The 17502-nt window shown below is 43.9% G+C and overlaps 1 protein-coding gene across 4 annotated transcripts in view; it reads left to right on the plus strand.

Annotated features, from left to right (window-relative positions):
• The first annotated feature begins 14456 nt into the window (after positions 1–14456).
• gal3st3 (galactose-3-O-sulfotransferase 3) overlaps positions 14457–17502 on the plus strand; it is a 44388-nt gene continuing 41342 nt past the window's right edge. For 3 of the 4 annotated variants that reach the window (XM_028038667.1, XM_028038665.1, XM_028038666.1), the window contains exon 1: positions 14457–14728. Coding sequence is in view for 1 of the 4 variants with exons in the window: in XM_028038665.1 (XP_027894466.1) it covers positions 14723–14728 (6 nt within the window). In the remaining 3 variants the exon portion in view is untranslated. The remainder of the gene's footprint in view (positions 14729–17502) is intronic. The other variant, XM_028038668.1, reaches the window with a different exon arrangement.

Raw genomic sequence — 17502 nt, forward strand, 5'->3', positions numbered from 1 at the left:
ATTAATAAAAGCAGGAAGTGAATACTTTGCAGCTGGTCAAAATGTAAACAAAACCCATTCGTTGCTGCATCCTCTGAGTTTCCGTCAGCTGAAAAGCGTAACTAGTTTGCATGCCTTTCATCACACGGCTGGAAATATCAAAGACGCCTTTGGATCCGTGCAGAACTGTGTTTTAATCTTCAAAAGGAATGCCTCCGATACCTTCATTCACTTAATTAAAGGAATTCACAGTGAAACGGAGCAGCATCTTAAAATCTCTACTGACTTAATAGATATTCTGCCATCACACTCAATGTTACCGTACAGAGCACTGCAGGTGGAGGCTTCTCTTCTAGTCTATTTCTTTAGATAAGTCTGTGCTATTGGTTGCTCCACATGGAGACACAAAGAAACAGTAAACGTATCTCACATCTCCCCTGTGAGATAACATTCTCCAAGGTCGGAGAAACAATCCAAAAAACTGAACCAAGTGGACAGGAAATTGCTAATAAACAAGTTAAATAGAATTTATGGAAAGTAAACAAAAACACTGCAGGGGTAGGAGGTTCAGCGGAAAATCACTTACAATCCAGGACAGGAAGCAATGTAACATATTAATTAAACCCAAAACACCCAACACAACCAGAAGATACAAGGAGAACTTTACAAAAAAGTCAAACAACTTTCAAACAAACAGTGTTACAGAAAGTTTATGAATTCTTAACATTTTAGATTTTTTAAGCAGCTGGTGGAAATTGTATTGGCATATATTGTAATTTGTAACATTGTACGTAACTGAAAAAGATGAGTGGAGACAACTCGATTTTGGTCAAAGTTTCATTAATTCACTAAACTTTTGGGCGAATTGTGAAGTTACGACATTGACTTTAGTTCATTTGAAGTAACATGTAAGGATATTATGTGACATTGCGGATTGGCCATTGGTGTATACCAAAATGCATTGCAGCAGCAGAAAATGGAGAAGGTGAGTGAGCACATAATGTACTCCTGTTTTGAAATGACTATTTAATTTGTTGCAAAAAAAAAGAAGAAAGTTCTTGGCAAAACAAGTAGACTTTTAAAGCTTCATCTTTGTAGTCAGGCTACTTTAAAATGTGCTCCAGAGTTTCCAGAGCAGTACAGCTTTACTAAGTTTACTCGCTATTACTTTTTCTTGCCATCTACATTTATAGTAGGAACATTTTTAAACTGTATTCTCGAAGTTCAAAGCACTTTCGCTTTTCCTTGTATCTCCAAGAGCGCAACACCAACTCATCCAAGCGGTCATGCTTTACTTCTCTGGGTTGTGGTGACTTGGTGTAATTAATGGAAATATGTATTCTGCTCTCTATCGGAAAATTGTGAAAGAGAATGTCCAACAGTACAGTTTGAGATCTTAAGCCTATCAGAAGCAAAGTGATGGGGGTCAGACCAGCAGTTCTGCATCTGGACGAGTCAAAGGAGTGGCCAAGTCAAAGTCTGGACTTAAATGTCATTAAGTTGCTTGAAAATCTTGCAATGTGGCTGAATTAGAACATGCCGGCTTTGGCGGTGAAGCCTGGCAGCTGATGGGAATACTCGATTCGAAAGGTGGCACAGTCAGTCATCGGATTTAGTCACTTACCTTTGGATCAATTTCTTGTCTGTTTCAGTTATCTTCATCTGACATTAAAATTGGTTTGACGATCTGAAACAATTAGGTGTGACAAAAAAACAAAACATAAGTAGACTTTAAAGGGGAGAAATCATTTCATACAATCGTTGAAAGCACAGTGGCTTAAGCCACTCAGGAAGTGAGCTAGAGAGGAGCAGATATACGCAGAGTAATGATGATTGATTCACGGAGAGTCCTACAGTCCAATCTCATAATGCACGCTAACACTACATTGATCTGCAGATTAAAACACGGCTTCTGATCCCATTTCAATCAAACTGTTTTATAACGGGGGGTGTGCTTTGTCACGTAGCGTTTACATCGGCGCAGGAATGCCTTTACATCAAAACAACACCTAGAGGCGAATGTTTTACACTGAGGTACGTGGAGCAGCTGCTCAGTCAGAACACAGCCTCCTCTGTATCTGATGGCTCATTGGCTTTGACCCTTGACCTGCCATCCTGAGTAACATGACTACAGGCTGCGAGAGGCCTGAGCTTGCCGTGGGACAGGCGCAAAACGCACAAGAGCTACATTTCACTCTCACTCTATTCAGCAAATAGGAAACGAACAAAAACTTCTGTCCTCCACTAGATAGTCTACACTGATCTCTGTTCTGAGGGGACAGGGAAGGGTTTTCTACCTGCAAACGCACACATTCACACTCACAGAAAATGCTGGAAAGTGAAACCTAATCACTGCACTTAGCTCCAAGAAGGGAGCCAAAGAGGGAACGAAAGAGGAGAAAAGGGGAAGATATTCGGGTGGATTGGGGACAAGATTTGAGTTGGGGTGGACGGAGGAAGTGGGGAAAAAAGAACATAAAAGAGGAAGGGAAAAAAATAGAAGTTGATAATGAGTAGTGTGAGTGCGTGTATATTGGGGGACAAGTCGAGAAGTGCTGACAGGCTGCGATGACAGATGTGCTCAGAACAGTGGAGGTTTTATCTGTACCAATAAACGAGCCACTGACCTGGGGTCTGCTGTAAACCCGTCTTAAATGCTCAGGGAGAACGTCGCAACTCTTGTTTCAGTCACCGAGCGGAGAAGCAAAGCTGACCACACTTTATTTTTAGAGCGAGAAAGACGCGGTTCCCTTCATGGAGGAGAGCCGTGTGCTGAGACCCACCAGGCCCCAAGCTGACGGCTCAAATAATCAAACCTAAGAGATCATACATATGCTAAAGCACACCTGGAACAAGACAGAGTTAATCAAGTACTCAGGAGAGAAGGGGTGTTGTCTGCCTGCTCTCTCTGGGAACATCCCAATTAAATCAGCCTATTTAATATTTCTGTGGCGTAGCCAGAGATGAATTTCGCTTTCTCATACTTTTCATGAGAAAAAAACAAATAAATAAACATATGAATTTCAGACAATCTTCATTTGGAAATCTTTTTATAAACCTACTACTTTATTTCTTTGCACTTTATTGACTCTTTGCACGTGACGTCACGCTCTTCAGAACTCCGCCATCATGACTGACGTCAACACAACCAATGCGCTCCTTTAAAGCTAGTCAAAAAAACAGATATCTGGCAGCCTAATATCGCTTTTATTTAGTTAGTTTCACTTTAGACATGGTCACAGGGCTCTGCGCTGCCGGATGTAAACAGGAAAGGATTGAAACTAGGGTGACCAAACGTCTGTATTTCACGTCCTGTCCCGGGCGTCCGGGGTTTTTTTTAGAAAGTGAGGAAATGTCCTGTTTTTAAATTTCCTTCATTGGACCATTAAATTTACAAGCACTAGGGCACTGCGCACGGCGCTGCGTGTGACGTAATCCCTGAGCCGCGTCAGTGCGGGTGTTCTATCAGATAGCCATACATGTCAGAATAGCATACATATGGTAAGAGCGCATGCGCATTCTGCAGGAGGTCCGCGATATTGAGAGGAGTCGTCAGCTTGTCATACGCGAGAAGAGACACAATAAAAAGTAAGTAAATAAATTAAATTTAATGCTGCTGCAGCTGCAGTAAACTACAAAAACAACTTTGTTCAATACTCCCGTTCCCCACTTCCGACATCCGTCATGGTACCTCAAATGATTAAGTGACGTATTACAAAGGGTCAGTAGGGGCAATATTATATATTTTCCAGGTACATAGATCCGTTTTATAGGATAATCAAGTAACTACGTAAACGTCAGTTGTTATAAAAATGCTACATATATAAACATCTTAAATATGACTTAAAAGAAATTTAATTTCGTAATTTAATGTCTTGAAATTGGGCATCTGTCCCTTTAAAAATTCCTGCTCTTTCTGAAACTCTGGCTTCAGGAAGCCATTAAATCAGCGATCCCCTATTAACCCTTTAATAATGTTTCAATGTTTTACTGAGATGTGCTCAGCAGATGCGCTGTTTCACCAGATGTCTGTTAATTGCTGCTGGCTAGTCTGAAGGAGCTGAATGGGGGAGTCGCGGTTGAGGGCTGCTCTGCGAGGCGGAAGCTCAGAAACTTAAGCTCTGAGGAGGAGCAAAGGTGTTTTGCACAGCTGAATGGTTGCCACGGGAAATTCAGGGATTTCTCAAACATCCATGAAAGCGGTACTCCAGGGAATAACATTATAACATAATGTAAAGCTCAAAAAAGTAAATTTTACCCAATACCATCCCTTTAGCAAATTGATATCATGATAAGGAAAGAACATTGTCTGGAAATGTTGAAGCCACATCTAGAGGCATCAACCAGGATGTAAAATATTTATTTCCAATGGGTCATCTGAACCTCCTCCATGGGCTGCCACCTTATCGTGGTGGAGGGGTTTGAGTGCCCCAATGATCCTAGGAGCTATGCTGTCTGGGGCTTCATGCCCCTGGTAGGGTCACCCAAGGCAGACAGGTCCTAGGTGAGGGACCTAGGAAGACCCCAATGATGAAGGAAAACCTTTGACTTGGTGTTCCCTCGCCCGGACGCGGGTCACCGGGGCCCCACTCTGGAGCCAGGCCTGGAGGGGGGGCACGATGGCGAGCGTCTGGTGGCCGGGCTTTTACCCATGGAGCCCGGCCGGGCTCAGCCCGAAGAGGAAACATGGGCCCCCCCTCCCATGGGCCCACCACCCATGGGAGGGGCCAAAGGGGTCGGGTGCACTGTGTGATGGGTGGCGGCCAAGGGAGGGGACCCTGGCGGTCCGATCCTCGGTTGCAGAAACTGGCTCTTGGGACGTGGAATGTCACCTCTCTGGTGGGGAAGGAGCCGGAGCTAGTGCGTGAGGTCGAGAGGTTCCGGCTAGAAATAGTCGGTCTCGCCTCGGCGCATGGCTCTGGTTCTGGAACCAGTCTCCTTGAGAGGGGCTGGACATACTTCCACTCTGGAGTTGCCCAGGGAGAGAGACGTCGGGCAGGAGTGGGCATACTTGTTGCTCCCCATCTCGGCGCCTGTACGTTGGGGTTTACCCCGGTGAACGAGAGGGTAGCATCCCTCCGCCTACGGGTGGGGGGACAGGTTCTGACTGTCGTTTGTGCTTACGGGCCGAACGACAGTTCAGATTACCCACCCTTTTTGGAGTCCTTAGAGGGGGTACTGGAGAGTGCTCCTCCTGGGGACTCCCTTGTTCTGCTGGGGGACTTCAACGCTCACGTGGGCAACGACAGTGAGACCTGGAGGGGCGTGGTTGGGAGGAACGGCCCGCCCGACCTGAACTCGAGCGGTGTTCTGTTGCTGGACTTCTGTGCTCGCCATGGATTGTCCATAACGAACACCATGTTCAAGCGTAAGGGTGTCCATATGTGCACTTGGCACCAGGACACCCTAGGCCGCAGTTCGATGATTGACTTTGTCATCGTTTCATCGGATCTGCGGCCGTATGTCTTGGACACTCGGGTGAAGAGAGGTGCGGAGCTGTCCACTGACCACTACCTGGTGGTGAGTTGGCTCCGGTGGTAGGGGGCGAAAGCCGGTCAGACCTGGCAGGCCCAAACGTGTTGTGAGGGTCTGCTGGGAACGTCTGGCGGAATCCCCTGTGAGACGGAGCTTTAACTCCCATCTCCGGCAAAACTTCGAACACGTCCCGGGGGATGTGGGGGACATGGAGTCTGAGTGGACCGTGTTCCGTGCCTCCATTGTCGAGGCGGCCGATCGGAGCTGTGGCCGGAAGGTTGTCGGTGCCTGTCGCGGCGGCAACCCTCGAACCCGTTGGTGGACACCTTCGGTGAGGGATGCCGTCAGGCTGAAGAAGGAGTCCTATAGGGCCTTTTTGGCCTGTGGGACTCCGGAAGCAGCTGATGGGTACCGGCGGACGAAGCGGCATGCGGCTCGGGCGGTTGCTGAGGCAAAAACTCGGGCGTGGGAGGAGTTTGGAGAGGCCATGGAGAAAGACTTCCGTACGGCTTCGAGGCGATTCTGGTCCACCATCCGGCGTCTCAGGGGGGGGAAGCGGTGCAGCACCAACACTGTTTATAGTGGGGATGGTGTGCTGCTGACCTCTACTCGGGATGTTGTGGGCCGGTGGGCAGAGTACTTCGAAGACCTCCTCAATCCCACCAACATGCCTTCCACTGAGGAAGCGGAGCCTGGGGACTCTGGGTTGGGCTCTCCAATCTCTGGGGGCGAGGTCGCCAAGGTGGTTAAAAAGCTCCTCGGTGGCAAGGCCCCGGGGGTGGATGAGATCCGCCCGGAGTTCCTTAAGGCTCTGGATGTTGTAGGGTTGTGTTGGTTGACGCGACTCTGCAATATCGCATGGACATCGGGGGCAGTTCCCCTGGATTGGCAGACTGGGGTGGTGGTCCCCCTGTTCAAAAAGGGGGACCGGAGGGTGTGCTCCAATTATAGAGGGGTCACACTCTTAAGCCTCCCTGGCAAGGTCTATTCAGGGGTCCTGGAGAGGAGGGTCCGTCGGATAGTCGAACCTCGGATTCAGGAAGAGCAGTGTGGTTTTCGTCCTGGTCGTGGAACACGGGACCAGCTCTACACCCTCAGCAGGCTCCTGGAGGGTGCATGGGAGTTCGCCCAACCAGTCTACATGTGTTTTGTGGACTTGGAGAAGGCATTCGACCGTGTCCCTCGGGGAGCCCTGTGGGGGGTTCTCCGGGAGTATGGGGTACCGGGCCCTTTGATACGGGCTGTCAGGTCCCTGTATGACCGGTGTCAGAGTCTGGTCCGCATTGCCGGCAGTAAGTCGGGCTCGTTTCCGGTGAGAGTTGGACTCCGCCAGGGCTGCCCTTTGTCACCGATTCTGTTCATCACTTTCATGGACAGAATTTCTAGGCGCAGCCAAGGTGCTGAGGGGATCCGATTTGGTGGCCTTAGGATCTCATCTCTGCTTTTCGCAGATGATGTGGTCCTTTTGGCTTCATCAGATCGTGATCTGCAGATCTCGCTGGAGCGGTTCGCAGCCGAGTGTGAAGCGGCCGGGATGGGGATCAGTGCCTCCAAATCCGAGGCCATGGTCTTGAGCCGGAAAAGGGTAGAGTGCCTTCTGCGGGTCAGGGGGGGTGTCCTGCCCCAAGTGGGGGAGTTTTAAGTATCTTGGGATCTTGTTCACGAATGGGGGAAGAAGGGAGCGGGAGATCAACAGGCGGATTGGCGCAGCATCTGCTGTCAAGCGGGCGCTGTACCGGTCCGTCGTGGTGAAGAGAGAGCTGAGCCAAAAAGCGAAGCTCTCGATTTACTGGTCGATCTACGTTCCCACCCTCATCTATGGTCATGAGCTTTGGGTCATGACCGAAAGAACGAGATCGCGGATACAAGCGGCCGAAATGGGTTTTCTCCGTAGGGTGGCTGGGCTCTCCCTTAGAGATAGGGTGAGAAGCTCAGTCATCCGGGAGGGACTCAGAGTAGAGCCGCTGCTCCTTCACATCGAGAGGAGCCAGTTGAGGTGGCTTGGGCATCTGGTCAGGATGCCTCCTGGACGCCTCCCTGGTGAGGTGTTCTGGGCACGTCCCACCGGGAGGAGGCCCCGGGGAAGACCCAGGACACGCTGGAGAGACTATGTCTCTCGGCTGGCCTGGGAACGCCTCGGGATTCCCCCGGAAGAGCTGGAAGAAGTGGCCGGGGAGAGGGAAGTCTGGGCCTCCCTTCTGTAGCTGCTACCCCCGCGACCCGACCTCGGATAAGCGGAAGAAGATGGATGGATGGGTCATCTGAATGGAAAATGACTTGATTCAAATTGCCAAATTTGGCAAGAACAGCAAAGATGCTTGTTGTGGCCATCTTAAAACATTGAAATCAATCCTATAGAGAAGTTGTTTGTAGGTCTAAAATGGCATGTAAGAGCGAGGCGGCCTACAATCTGTGTGCTCCAATCTTGTCAAACGTTATAAAAGGCTAATTGTTTCCCTGTTGGCAAATGGGATTTGAGTTTCTAAAGTTTTCAGTGTGAGATTATGCTTCTGCAATAAAACATCCTTTCATCTTAGAGATTTCTGCATATCTTTACCAGGGTGCAAATACTTCCGTTCTTAGCAAATCACTACTGTATAGGAAAATGATTACAGTGAGCTCAGCTGACCTCTCTCCTGTTTTACTGACATCAGACCCCACAGACCTCATGACACTGAACCATTCAGCTCCAGAGGGCAGGGGCGTTGGGGCCAGAGAGCAGCATAGGGTCCCTGCAGAGGTCAAAGTAATGTCCCCGCCCAGTCAGAGTGTTCTTCATGCCTGCTGATTGCACTGGGATGGCTCGAATGGAAGACGAAGTGAACCATGTCAAGGGACGCTTCCGGCATCAGCACGGCACACCCCCACTTCTGCACAGGAGACAGAATCCCTTTCAAAGATTTTTGTTGCCTTACAACCTTAAAGATGAAGGTTGTGTGCTTAAGTAATATTTTATCAATGAAATCAAAGCAGTTTTCATCTGTATAAATTACTTCAGTGTGAAAAGCTGTTCAATTTTATTTAACTTTAAGAAGCAGTGGCGTGCACAGACATTTGAAGGGCCAGGGGTGCTCAGGTATTAAAAAACGTTTTAGAATCACTCAAATGTTGAGTTGTTTTGGTTTTTCATTTGATTCTACTTTCATTATTATTTTGTGTTAGTTTCTTATTTTGATTACTGCTGTCTTGTTCCACTTTTTCTTTACTTCAGTTCGTCTTAGTGCTTCTAGTTATGATTATTTCTTGTTTATTGTTGTTCTTTGTTACTCCAGTTTTACTACGTTTCTCAAGTGTAGTCACGTTCTCTCTCCCTCTCCTCAGTCTGTCTCCTGCTCACTCCACTCACACCTGCAACCCATTAGCTCATCAGCCCAGGTCATTTGTTCAGCATTCAATCTCCCCAGTAATTAAGCACTTCATTCTCAGTCACTCCTTGCCGGTTCCTCTCATACACTCCTGTTACTTCTTATCATCCCTGTACCCCTGGTTCTCATTGTTGGGTTTTTCTTTTCGTGTTAGATTATTTAATTTCACCCTGGCTCTCTGTGATTTTTGTAAATTTAACTCATCATTCTTTATGTTAAAACCACAACATGAGCCGTGCTCCCAACTCCTCTCTGCATTTTGGTTTGTCCTCTAACACACTCACCATGACAAAAATGGCACTTGGAATTGCTGGCTGCCTTAGTAGTTTGAGATCTATTACAGACCACACACTAAAAACGATTCCAGAATGGCACTGTTTTGGACCAGAGGAAAACAGGGCCGTTAAGAAGTACTCATCGAGTATTTATTCATATTTTTAAGGCTTGTTAATGGGTCTTGGAGAACATTTATTATCTTGAAACGGCCCAAAATGAAAATGAGTTTGACACCCCTTCACAGTCCAGTCTCATGAAACTCAATATTGTAATATATTGCCTAGTCTTGTCGATAATAAATCTCTTTCATTAAATCAGATAATAAATCCTCCAATCGATCAAAAATCGGCCCATTCAGCTAAATTTGCCCATTTAGCAAAGAGGTGTCGTGCATTATTGCTGACCAACAAACAACCTGAAAAAATCCTAAGTGTAATATGGTAATAGCGGCAGGGTGTTTAACAAGCAGTGGACAAACTCTACACTTCATCACAGGGAGGATCAATAGGAAGAAAAGACAGTGCAGCCTCATAAAAGACTAATGTTCTTCCCAAGAATAATAACCCATACAGAAGAGCCAATAACGCTGCAGCACCGGCATGCAGCTCCAAACACAACAGCTCAATAAGTCATTGCAGCACACATCATTCCTCAATCTTTCTGGCATGTTTGCACATCAGCAGGGCACTGGGGGAACCAAACTATACCTAGTAGTTTTAAAAATGTTCATCAGGGTAAAAAAATAAAGGCAATGAGTGTAGGAAAGCATGATGAAAAGAAATCATCTTCCAGGATTCAATCTCTACGGGATTACCAGGAAGGAAGGCATTAAGAGGGAGAGTAAATTTGTACCGCATGTTCTATAGACCTGTGGGATTCTTATTGGATGCAATTTTAAAAAACAATGCAGGTATTTTTAAAAACGCTGCAGAAAAAGTAAAAAAAAAAAAAAAAAGGTTCTGATATTGATTTTCAGATTTTACCACGACCACAAACTTCCATGTGTTTCATTGGGATTTTGTGAGCTAGATCAATGCAAAGTCACACAGTTGTTCATGGGAAGGAAAAAGATGCATGATTTTTTTTCATTTTTTGTTTTTACAAATAAAGTGTTACAATGTTTTCCCCTGAAAACGTAATAAGCCCCGGTTAATAAGCCCCAACCATGAGTTAAAAAATCTTTAACGTTGACAGGAAATTTGAAAATATCACTTGATAATTATGTATTACAGAAAGATTAGAAGTTTAATACCTGAACACCAACTATAAAGTCTGAAAAAATGCAAATATTTTAAAAAGACTTAAATAAATAAGCAATGTTTAGCCTGGTGGGGGCACAAGTAAAGCCTGGTGACCCTCCAGGCTTAGAATACACTGAGGGAAACCCTGGTATTACATTTGTCTTCAACCTCGTCAGTGAATAGTTGATTGAACCTTTGTTTTTAATCTACCTGCTTTGCATATATATAAACTGATTTTTATTCCACATTCATCTTGAACTTCAACTAAGTTGTAGTTTTAACGTAAAAAATGATCAACAGAACTTACAAAAATCACAGAGAGCCATGGTAAAACAAAAATAATCCAACACTATAAAAAAAACCAACAATGAGAACCTGGAGTACACTGGCTGACGGGAAGTAACAGGAGTGGACAAGAGGAACCGGCAAGGAGTGACTGAGAATGAGGTGCTTAAATACTTCATGCCACAGATTCTCAATTGAATTTAGGTTTTGCCTTTTGCTAAACCACATAAACAAATGAATATGGTTTGACCAAACCCATTTCGTGGGAGCTCTGCCTGTATGTTCAGGGTTGGTTTTTTTTAAGCTGGAAGGTGAACCTTGAACAATCGCTGTACAGCCAGTGTACTCCTGGATTTGGGTGCATCTAACAGAAACAGAGAATCAATACCGGTTGTGTGGTCGTTTTTTTGAGGTGTTGAAAGTGTAGAGAAATAAGTCATCGGTAAGTATTAGTTATTGACTATCACAGCAATATTAATATCGGATATTGATATCAGCTCAAATGTTCACATTTGTGCATCCTTATTAAAATCCCAATTAAATATATGCTTTTAACTGTAATAACACAAAATGTGAAAAAAAAATCTATATTAGTTTTAAGTATCAAACAAACCTTTTAATCCACCTACATATGTAAACCTCCATATGTACAGCCATTTTTCTCAGTTACAAGGCTAAGAATAATGGGGTAAGAAAAGGGTTGTTGCTTGGTTGGTTGGCTATCTTCAGCTATCCCAAACAGTCTTTTACCACACAAAGGGTTCGAATAATGCATGGAGGCCTTGTTCTCAGGTTTGCCTTCAGGGCTTGTGAATTACAAAACACCCCATTTTGCTTCAAATTTAAATATTCATCTGCACATTTAAACAAGCTTCTGCTTTCACTTCTCTACTCTTCAGAGGACATGCAAGTAGACCTAAAGACTTTCCTATTATATTAGATCATTAGTTTACGACAGAGTCTCTGGCTTCTAATAAACAGTATTTCTAATATTTATTGTGTATGCTGTGAAAACAAGGGCGGCATGCAGAATGTATGATCCTACCGCTTTCCTGGGATCATTCCCAAAGCCCTGCGAGAATAATGCTTCAGAAACACACACACACATAGAACACTGTCCTACATTTTTCAGAAATGCTTTGATTGAACTGTTGACATGTTTTGAGCTTTAATCGGGAGTAATCGTCTATTTTAGTGTTGAGTTAAATGAAATGTCTTGTTACACGCTCCGGGATTCTCGTAGATCTTAAAATTTTTTTGTTCACACACAACTGACAACTCATGTACTGATGCATTAGTATAAATATTTGAACTCATGTTGTATATAAATGTATCTCCAAGCAGCAGTGATTGGTGCCCGAGAAGATTTGTCAAGTACTATAAGTGTTTTACGATCCAAGTTAGTACAAGTACAACACGTGCAGGAATAAGCCATGTTGTTTCTAGAGAGATTTAAAATCGGAGCGTTTGTCTTTGCAGAGAAAATCCCTTAACCTCCTGCACCACAGGGGCAACAAAGTCCTCCAGCTCCTCTGAACCAAATATAATATCTGTGCAATAATGTGGCATTTCCTGTCTGCTCAACCTGCAGAGATTAACTACAGCAACAAGCATTGCCGGGAATCACTCACATGTCACTTCCTAAATATCTCTCTGTCCTTATGTATGTTCACACCAAACAGTTTTCAGTGCAGAGAAGGCGGCAAAACTGATTGAAACACTGGCCCTATTTTGAAGAAAACCGACCTCAAAGAGCCTTTTGTGATGACAAATGGGGCACACTTAAAAGTCTTTCGATTAGCATTTCCTTAAACTGAATCAAGATTTGCAGATATGGCATATGACTCTTTAAAACTCAAAAAAAGTAAAACCTTGGTCTCTTCAAATTCTCCTTAGGTGTTGATTTGTGTGTGCATGATTCTTTGTCCTGTGCGTCTCTGTGTTGCCCTGCAATGGACTAGCGACCTGTCTAGGTGTACTCCCCTCTCTTGCTCATTGACTGCTGAAGGTAGGACCAGAACCCCCCTAACCTCACTAGGGACAAGCGTGTGAGATGATGGATGGATGTTTTAACCAAAAAAATGCGGCAGAAACACATCTACCGTTTATCTTAAAGTGAGATGTCTTGTATGTACACAAGCTGTGTGGCAAATGTTAATGTTACTTTCTACCTGCTGAGCCTGCTTTGTGGAGGTCAAGTGAATATACAGTAAACAGTAGATATTGTCACTGGATTTACTTTACTCCGATCTGACATATACACAGTGACATATACACAGTGACATATACACAGTTACATTTTGTGGGTGGAAAAACTGGAACTATTCTGAGTTCCTGTCGCCAAGTCCGATTATTATAAGCGGCTGTGGGCTTTTTAAAATTTTTTTTAAAGTTGCTAGCAAATTTAATAAGTTGCGGGTTGCGCTTTTTGAGCTCGTTTTTGAACGTGAAGTTGCTCATTTGGGCTTGGAAATAAGCAGACATAAACCCCAGAATGTGTCTGACCTCCAGATAGTTTTAGTCAGGCTCTCCCTGTCCATCGTTTCCCGGATGATCCGTCCCGCTGTGTCTTTGTTAATGTCAAGTTAATATATTACCTGTCAATTACGTTGAGCCATCCAGAACATTGGAAACATCGAGACTAATATGAACAGAGCAATAAACGTGAAAACAGCCATGAATGAACGAGTCCGTAAAGTTGTGCAACTAAACGCCAATATAATTATTAATATTAAGATAAGTGTCACAAATCTGTGCAGCAGCCATCTGAGTTGTGGAGCCGCAGGAGGAGCTCTGTGCGCTGCTCTTTGACACCAAACGCAGGGCCGTAACGCACAACCTGGAGGCTGGGGGGGTTAAAATCCTTCTTAGTTTTCCAGACAATAGTGGACCACACAAAAACATGCACAAATTACTAACGTTTTTTTTTTGTACTGTAACCATTAAAAAATCTCCCCTTCAGTTCAACCTTATAAGTGGAGACACATTGTTGATGTTACCGTTATAAAATAGCTTACAATTAAATATTGGCAAAGATCAATGTAATTTTCACAGCGTTGTTGTTAGCAGCTGCTGAAAGTAACTAAAAAAGTTACTTTTAATGTAACTTAGTTACTTTCCAAATCAAGTAGTCAGTAATCTAACGGAGTTACTTTTTCAAGGAGTAATCAGTAATCCGATTAAAGTTACTTTTTCAAGGAGTAATCAGTAATCCGATTAAAGTTACTTTTTCAAAGTAACTATGCCATCACTGCATATACACTACTTTAAGTCTTGATTTAGTAACTTTATGTTGAGAAAAGGTGTTTATTCTGCCTAACTGTACTATTTTGTAATTATTCATCTTTATACTCTTACTTAAGTAAAGTTTTAAATGGATAAAAATACATTGAAGTACGGGCTTACTACTGAATATAATTTTTGGGTGCGATATCCAGTGGGTGTGTCTGTGCATGGTTGTTTGTTCTTTAAACATAAAAGAACTAGACAAAATAAACAAACTAAAATTCACTCCACTGCACACAAACCAAACGTACTATTTCCAATCACACAGCCAAATATGCAAAACATGGAATAATAATAATAAAGCGGCTACTACACTACAAGTCGCCCTCGGGCCATATTTTAAATAAGCATCCTTTAATTATAACCTGAGTAGCGATTTGAGCTCCTTCCTTTTACTTCGGCTCGGTTTTAACACTTTACCCCTCCGACTAGATTAGTATTCCCTCGCTTTCCCTCACGTATTAATGCGCTTTTTCTGCCTCTGTTTTATTGTGAACGTGTAAGCGCGCGTGCCAACTGAACGCTACCACGCGTCACAAGCACCAGCGCGCGCGCATTGGCTACTTTACGACGGAGGGACATCCACACACACACACCCACAGCCCAGTCAGAGGGAGGCAACCGCTGCGAGGAGTCAGAGCCGAGACGCCCGAACAATAACCAGACACACTCCGGGGGAGCACCGGAGGCTAAAGCCAGCCGGAGACAGAGCAGAGCAGAGCAGAGGAGAGGAGAGGAGAGGAGCGGGCAGGGACGTCCAGCACCGGCGGGAGGAATCACCGCCACACGGCCGTTATATGTGAACGCCGCCGCGGGATGAAGGTGGGTAACGGTTCGCTCCCATTGTGTAATGACAGCATCTCTGCCCTCCATGTCTGCTGCTGTAGCCGCTCTCAATGTGATGTAGATGTGATGAAGGGTCCGGTGGGACACGCGATGGGGATCATTTAGACGTGTTGCTTCGTTTTTGTTTTTTTTTGTGTTTTTCCTGTTTTTTTTTAAAACGGGACACTTAACTCGTTTGAGGGCAGTTTGAATAAGAGCGGATTCGTGGATCCGAGCTGACACTCTCCTCTCCTCTCCTCCCCTCCAGAGGACATGCGTGTCATTTGCCTGAGATTGGCGGCGGAGTGATTTTTTACCCTAAAGAATAATCCCAATTTGGCGTGTCCCAGATTTGGTGGAGTGAGACCTCCGGAGGGGAATTTGAATGTTTATTTTGTCCTGTAACTCTCTGTGTTGTACACGGAGCGCCGTCAGTCGGTGGATGGTGACCGTCTCCTTCAGTGCCCGGAGCTTGTGGCGTGATGATTGATGTAGCTTGTTCGTCCTGCGCCTCAATGTTTAAACACCTGTGTTTAAACATTAAATCCGCTAGAACCTCCTGCAAAAAGGAGAAATTATTAGTGGAAATCAGCTTTGCACCCGGAGGACAATTAACAAGAAATTGTTTATTGTCGGGCTCCCCCTGCTCTCACTGTTCAATATTTTCCACCGCGCATATGTGAAAACTTTCCATTAGTTGATGGGTTTATGTATAGATGTAGCTTGACTGGACTTTTTCCATCTACTCTCCTGGAGGTTATACTTCTTAGTGAGTTAAAGCCTGTACCTAGACATTTCCGTAAAAATCAAGTAGCCTATAGCTACTATACAATAGCATGTTATTGACCTTTTTTTAAAATTTCTTTTGCTGTTTTGTTGTAAATTATTTAATTGTGAAAAAAATCTTAATTCCCACAATCAAGCTTCCACACAAGCACATTTGTCTGGTGACATCACATGAGGTAAAAGGAAGCTGATAACAGGTTTATTTATTATTTTTGCTTTGTCCGTTTGTATTTTTGTTGTTTCTTTCTCTTTATGTTGCCTTTTTTTTTAATCAAATCCGCCCTTCAATGGTCTTTTTGTGTGGGTGCAGCAAAACTAACTAGCCGTATCTGAGAATGCTGCTTGCATTGAAGATACATTTGTCAGCAGGAAAGCACACGAAAGTGGTTTTTGAACATTGCATTTCAGTGTTAAAGACCATGAGAGATGAAAAACAAAAAGTTCAAGCAGGTTTATAAACAGGTTCATACCAGTTAAAGTTTGGAAAAATCCAACTCAAACACATAATGTCAGAAGTCCTCTTTTTCTGCCTTTTGTGATGTCATCAGCCCAAACAAACACAAAGCCAATTTAGCAGGGTTTTTCTTAAAATCTTTTTAATTTGTAAAATCTTCATCTGGAAAACCAAAGCCTATCATCCAGCTGTGTTTTAGTCAGTCTAGATATGTTTTCTTAAAAAACCCCCAACATACCTGTAGTTGCATCTTTAAGTTCTAAACGGATAACAAGTTTGATTAGTTTGCTTGAAATGTCTTACATCAGCAAGTGATTTATGTAGTCATACAAATCAGTTATAAATTCTACCAATCAATTAAACTAATCAATTAAAGACAATTATTTAGAACCACATCCAGAAACTAAATGTGAATAAATAAATAGACTTTATGATTTCTCAGTTGAGTAATTTGATATTTCATCCTGCAGTAAATCCAATTTCTAGGAGTCGGATAGAAAGTCAATTTATTTCTCTTTGCTGAGGATATTTTTTATTACTGTTAGTTGGATAAAGACAGCAAATTGAAGCCTAGTGCCTGTTGACTAAGACAGTAATGCCATAAGTTTAAAAAAAAAGCACAAAGTAAAAGACTATTCACTTTCTTAATGTTCCCAGCAAAATGCTGCTTTAGTCTGAGCTCACGCAGGTTTTAAAAGACCTCTAAGATCTGAAACATTATAAAAGCACCATATAAAAGTGATACACTCCACCCAACCCGTGTGCCTTTCTTGAAACTTTCTGCTGACTTCCAGCAATCCTTCCAGCCTCCATAAAAGGTCACGACAGGAACTTTGGTCCGGCTGTGTGCAGGCTTCCATTGTGAATTTGGATCAATACCTGTTGTTGTTGCGCAACACCCCCCCCCTCCTTTCTGTCTCTACTCTCTCACTCTCGTACTTCCTCTTCTGAGAGGGGAGATGTGCTACCAGCTCTCCGTCTAACGGGTCCGTTGAGTTTCCTAAATCTGCTGGGATTTACCCTGTCCAGAACTGAAGTAAACTCTGTTTAAGCTGGTTTCGAGAAACGATTCGCCTGGTTATCTGACGGCCTACATCCAGGTGTCCCACCCTTCTTCCCCCTGTGAATTAGCCAGACTGAGCAGCCTACAGCCAACTAGTTTCACAGAGCACACCTGTTAACGGTCGCTCGTTCTCTATTTTGCAACTTGCATTTGTTATTGAACCAGGTAGGTTTTAGTGACTCGGTCGAGTCCCAAGTATGAGGTTTTAAATATGGGCTACCAGCAACCTAAAAACATTTTCCACCTCTTCCTCTCCAGAATCAAACATCACAGCTATTTTACAACCATCAAAGAACTTTAAGGTGACTCATTAACTGAATGTCCACAACATCTTTAGATTTTCTTTATGCTAAATATTTTATTAGTAAGGCATTTTTGCAAGGGTCAGTACAGCTTCATTCAGTAGCAAAAATAATCAAATAAGTAAAATCAATCATCTAGTTTATCTTTCCCTACTGCTGATACTGA

The sequence above is a fragment of the Xiphophorus couchianus genome, chromosome 14 (assembly GCF_001444195.1).
Source record: "Xiphophorus couchianus chromosome 14, X_couchianus-1.0, whole genome shotgun sequence".
NCBI lineage: Eukaryota > Metazoa > Chordata > Actinopteri > Cyprinodontiformes > Poeciliidae > Xiphophorus > Xiphophorus couchianus.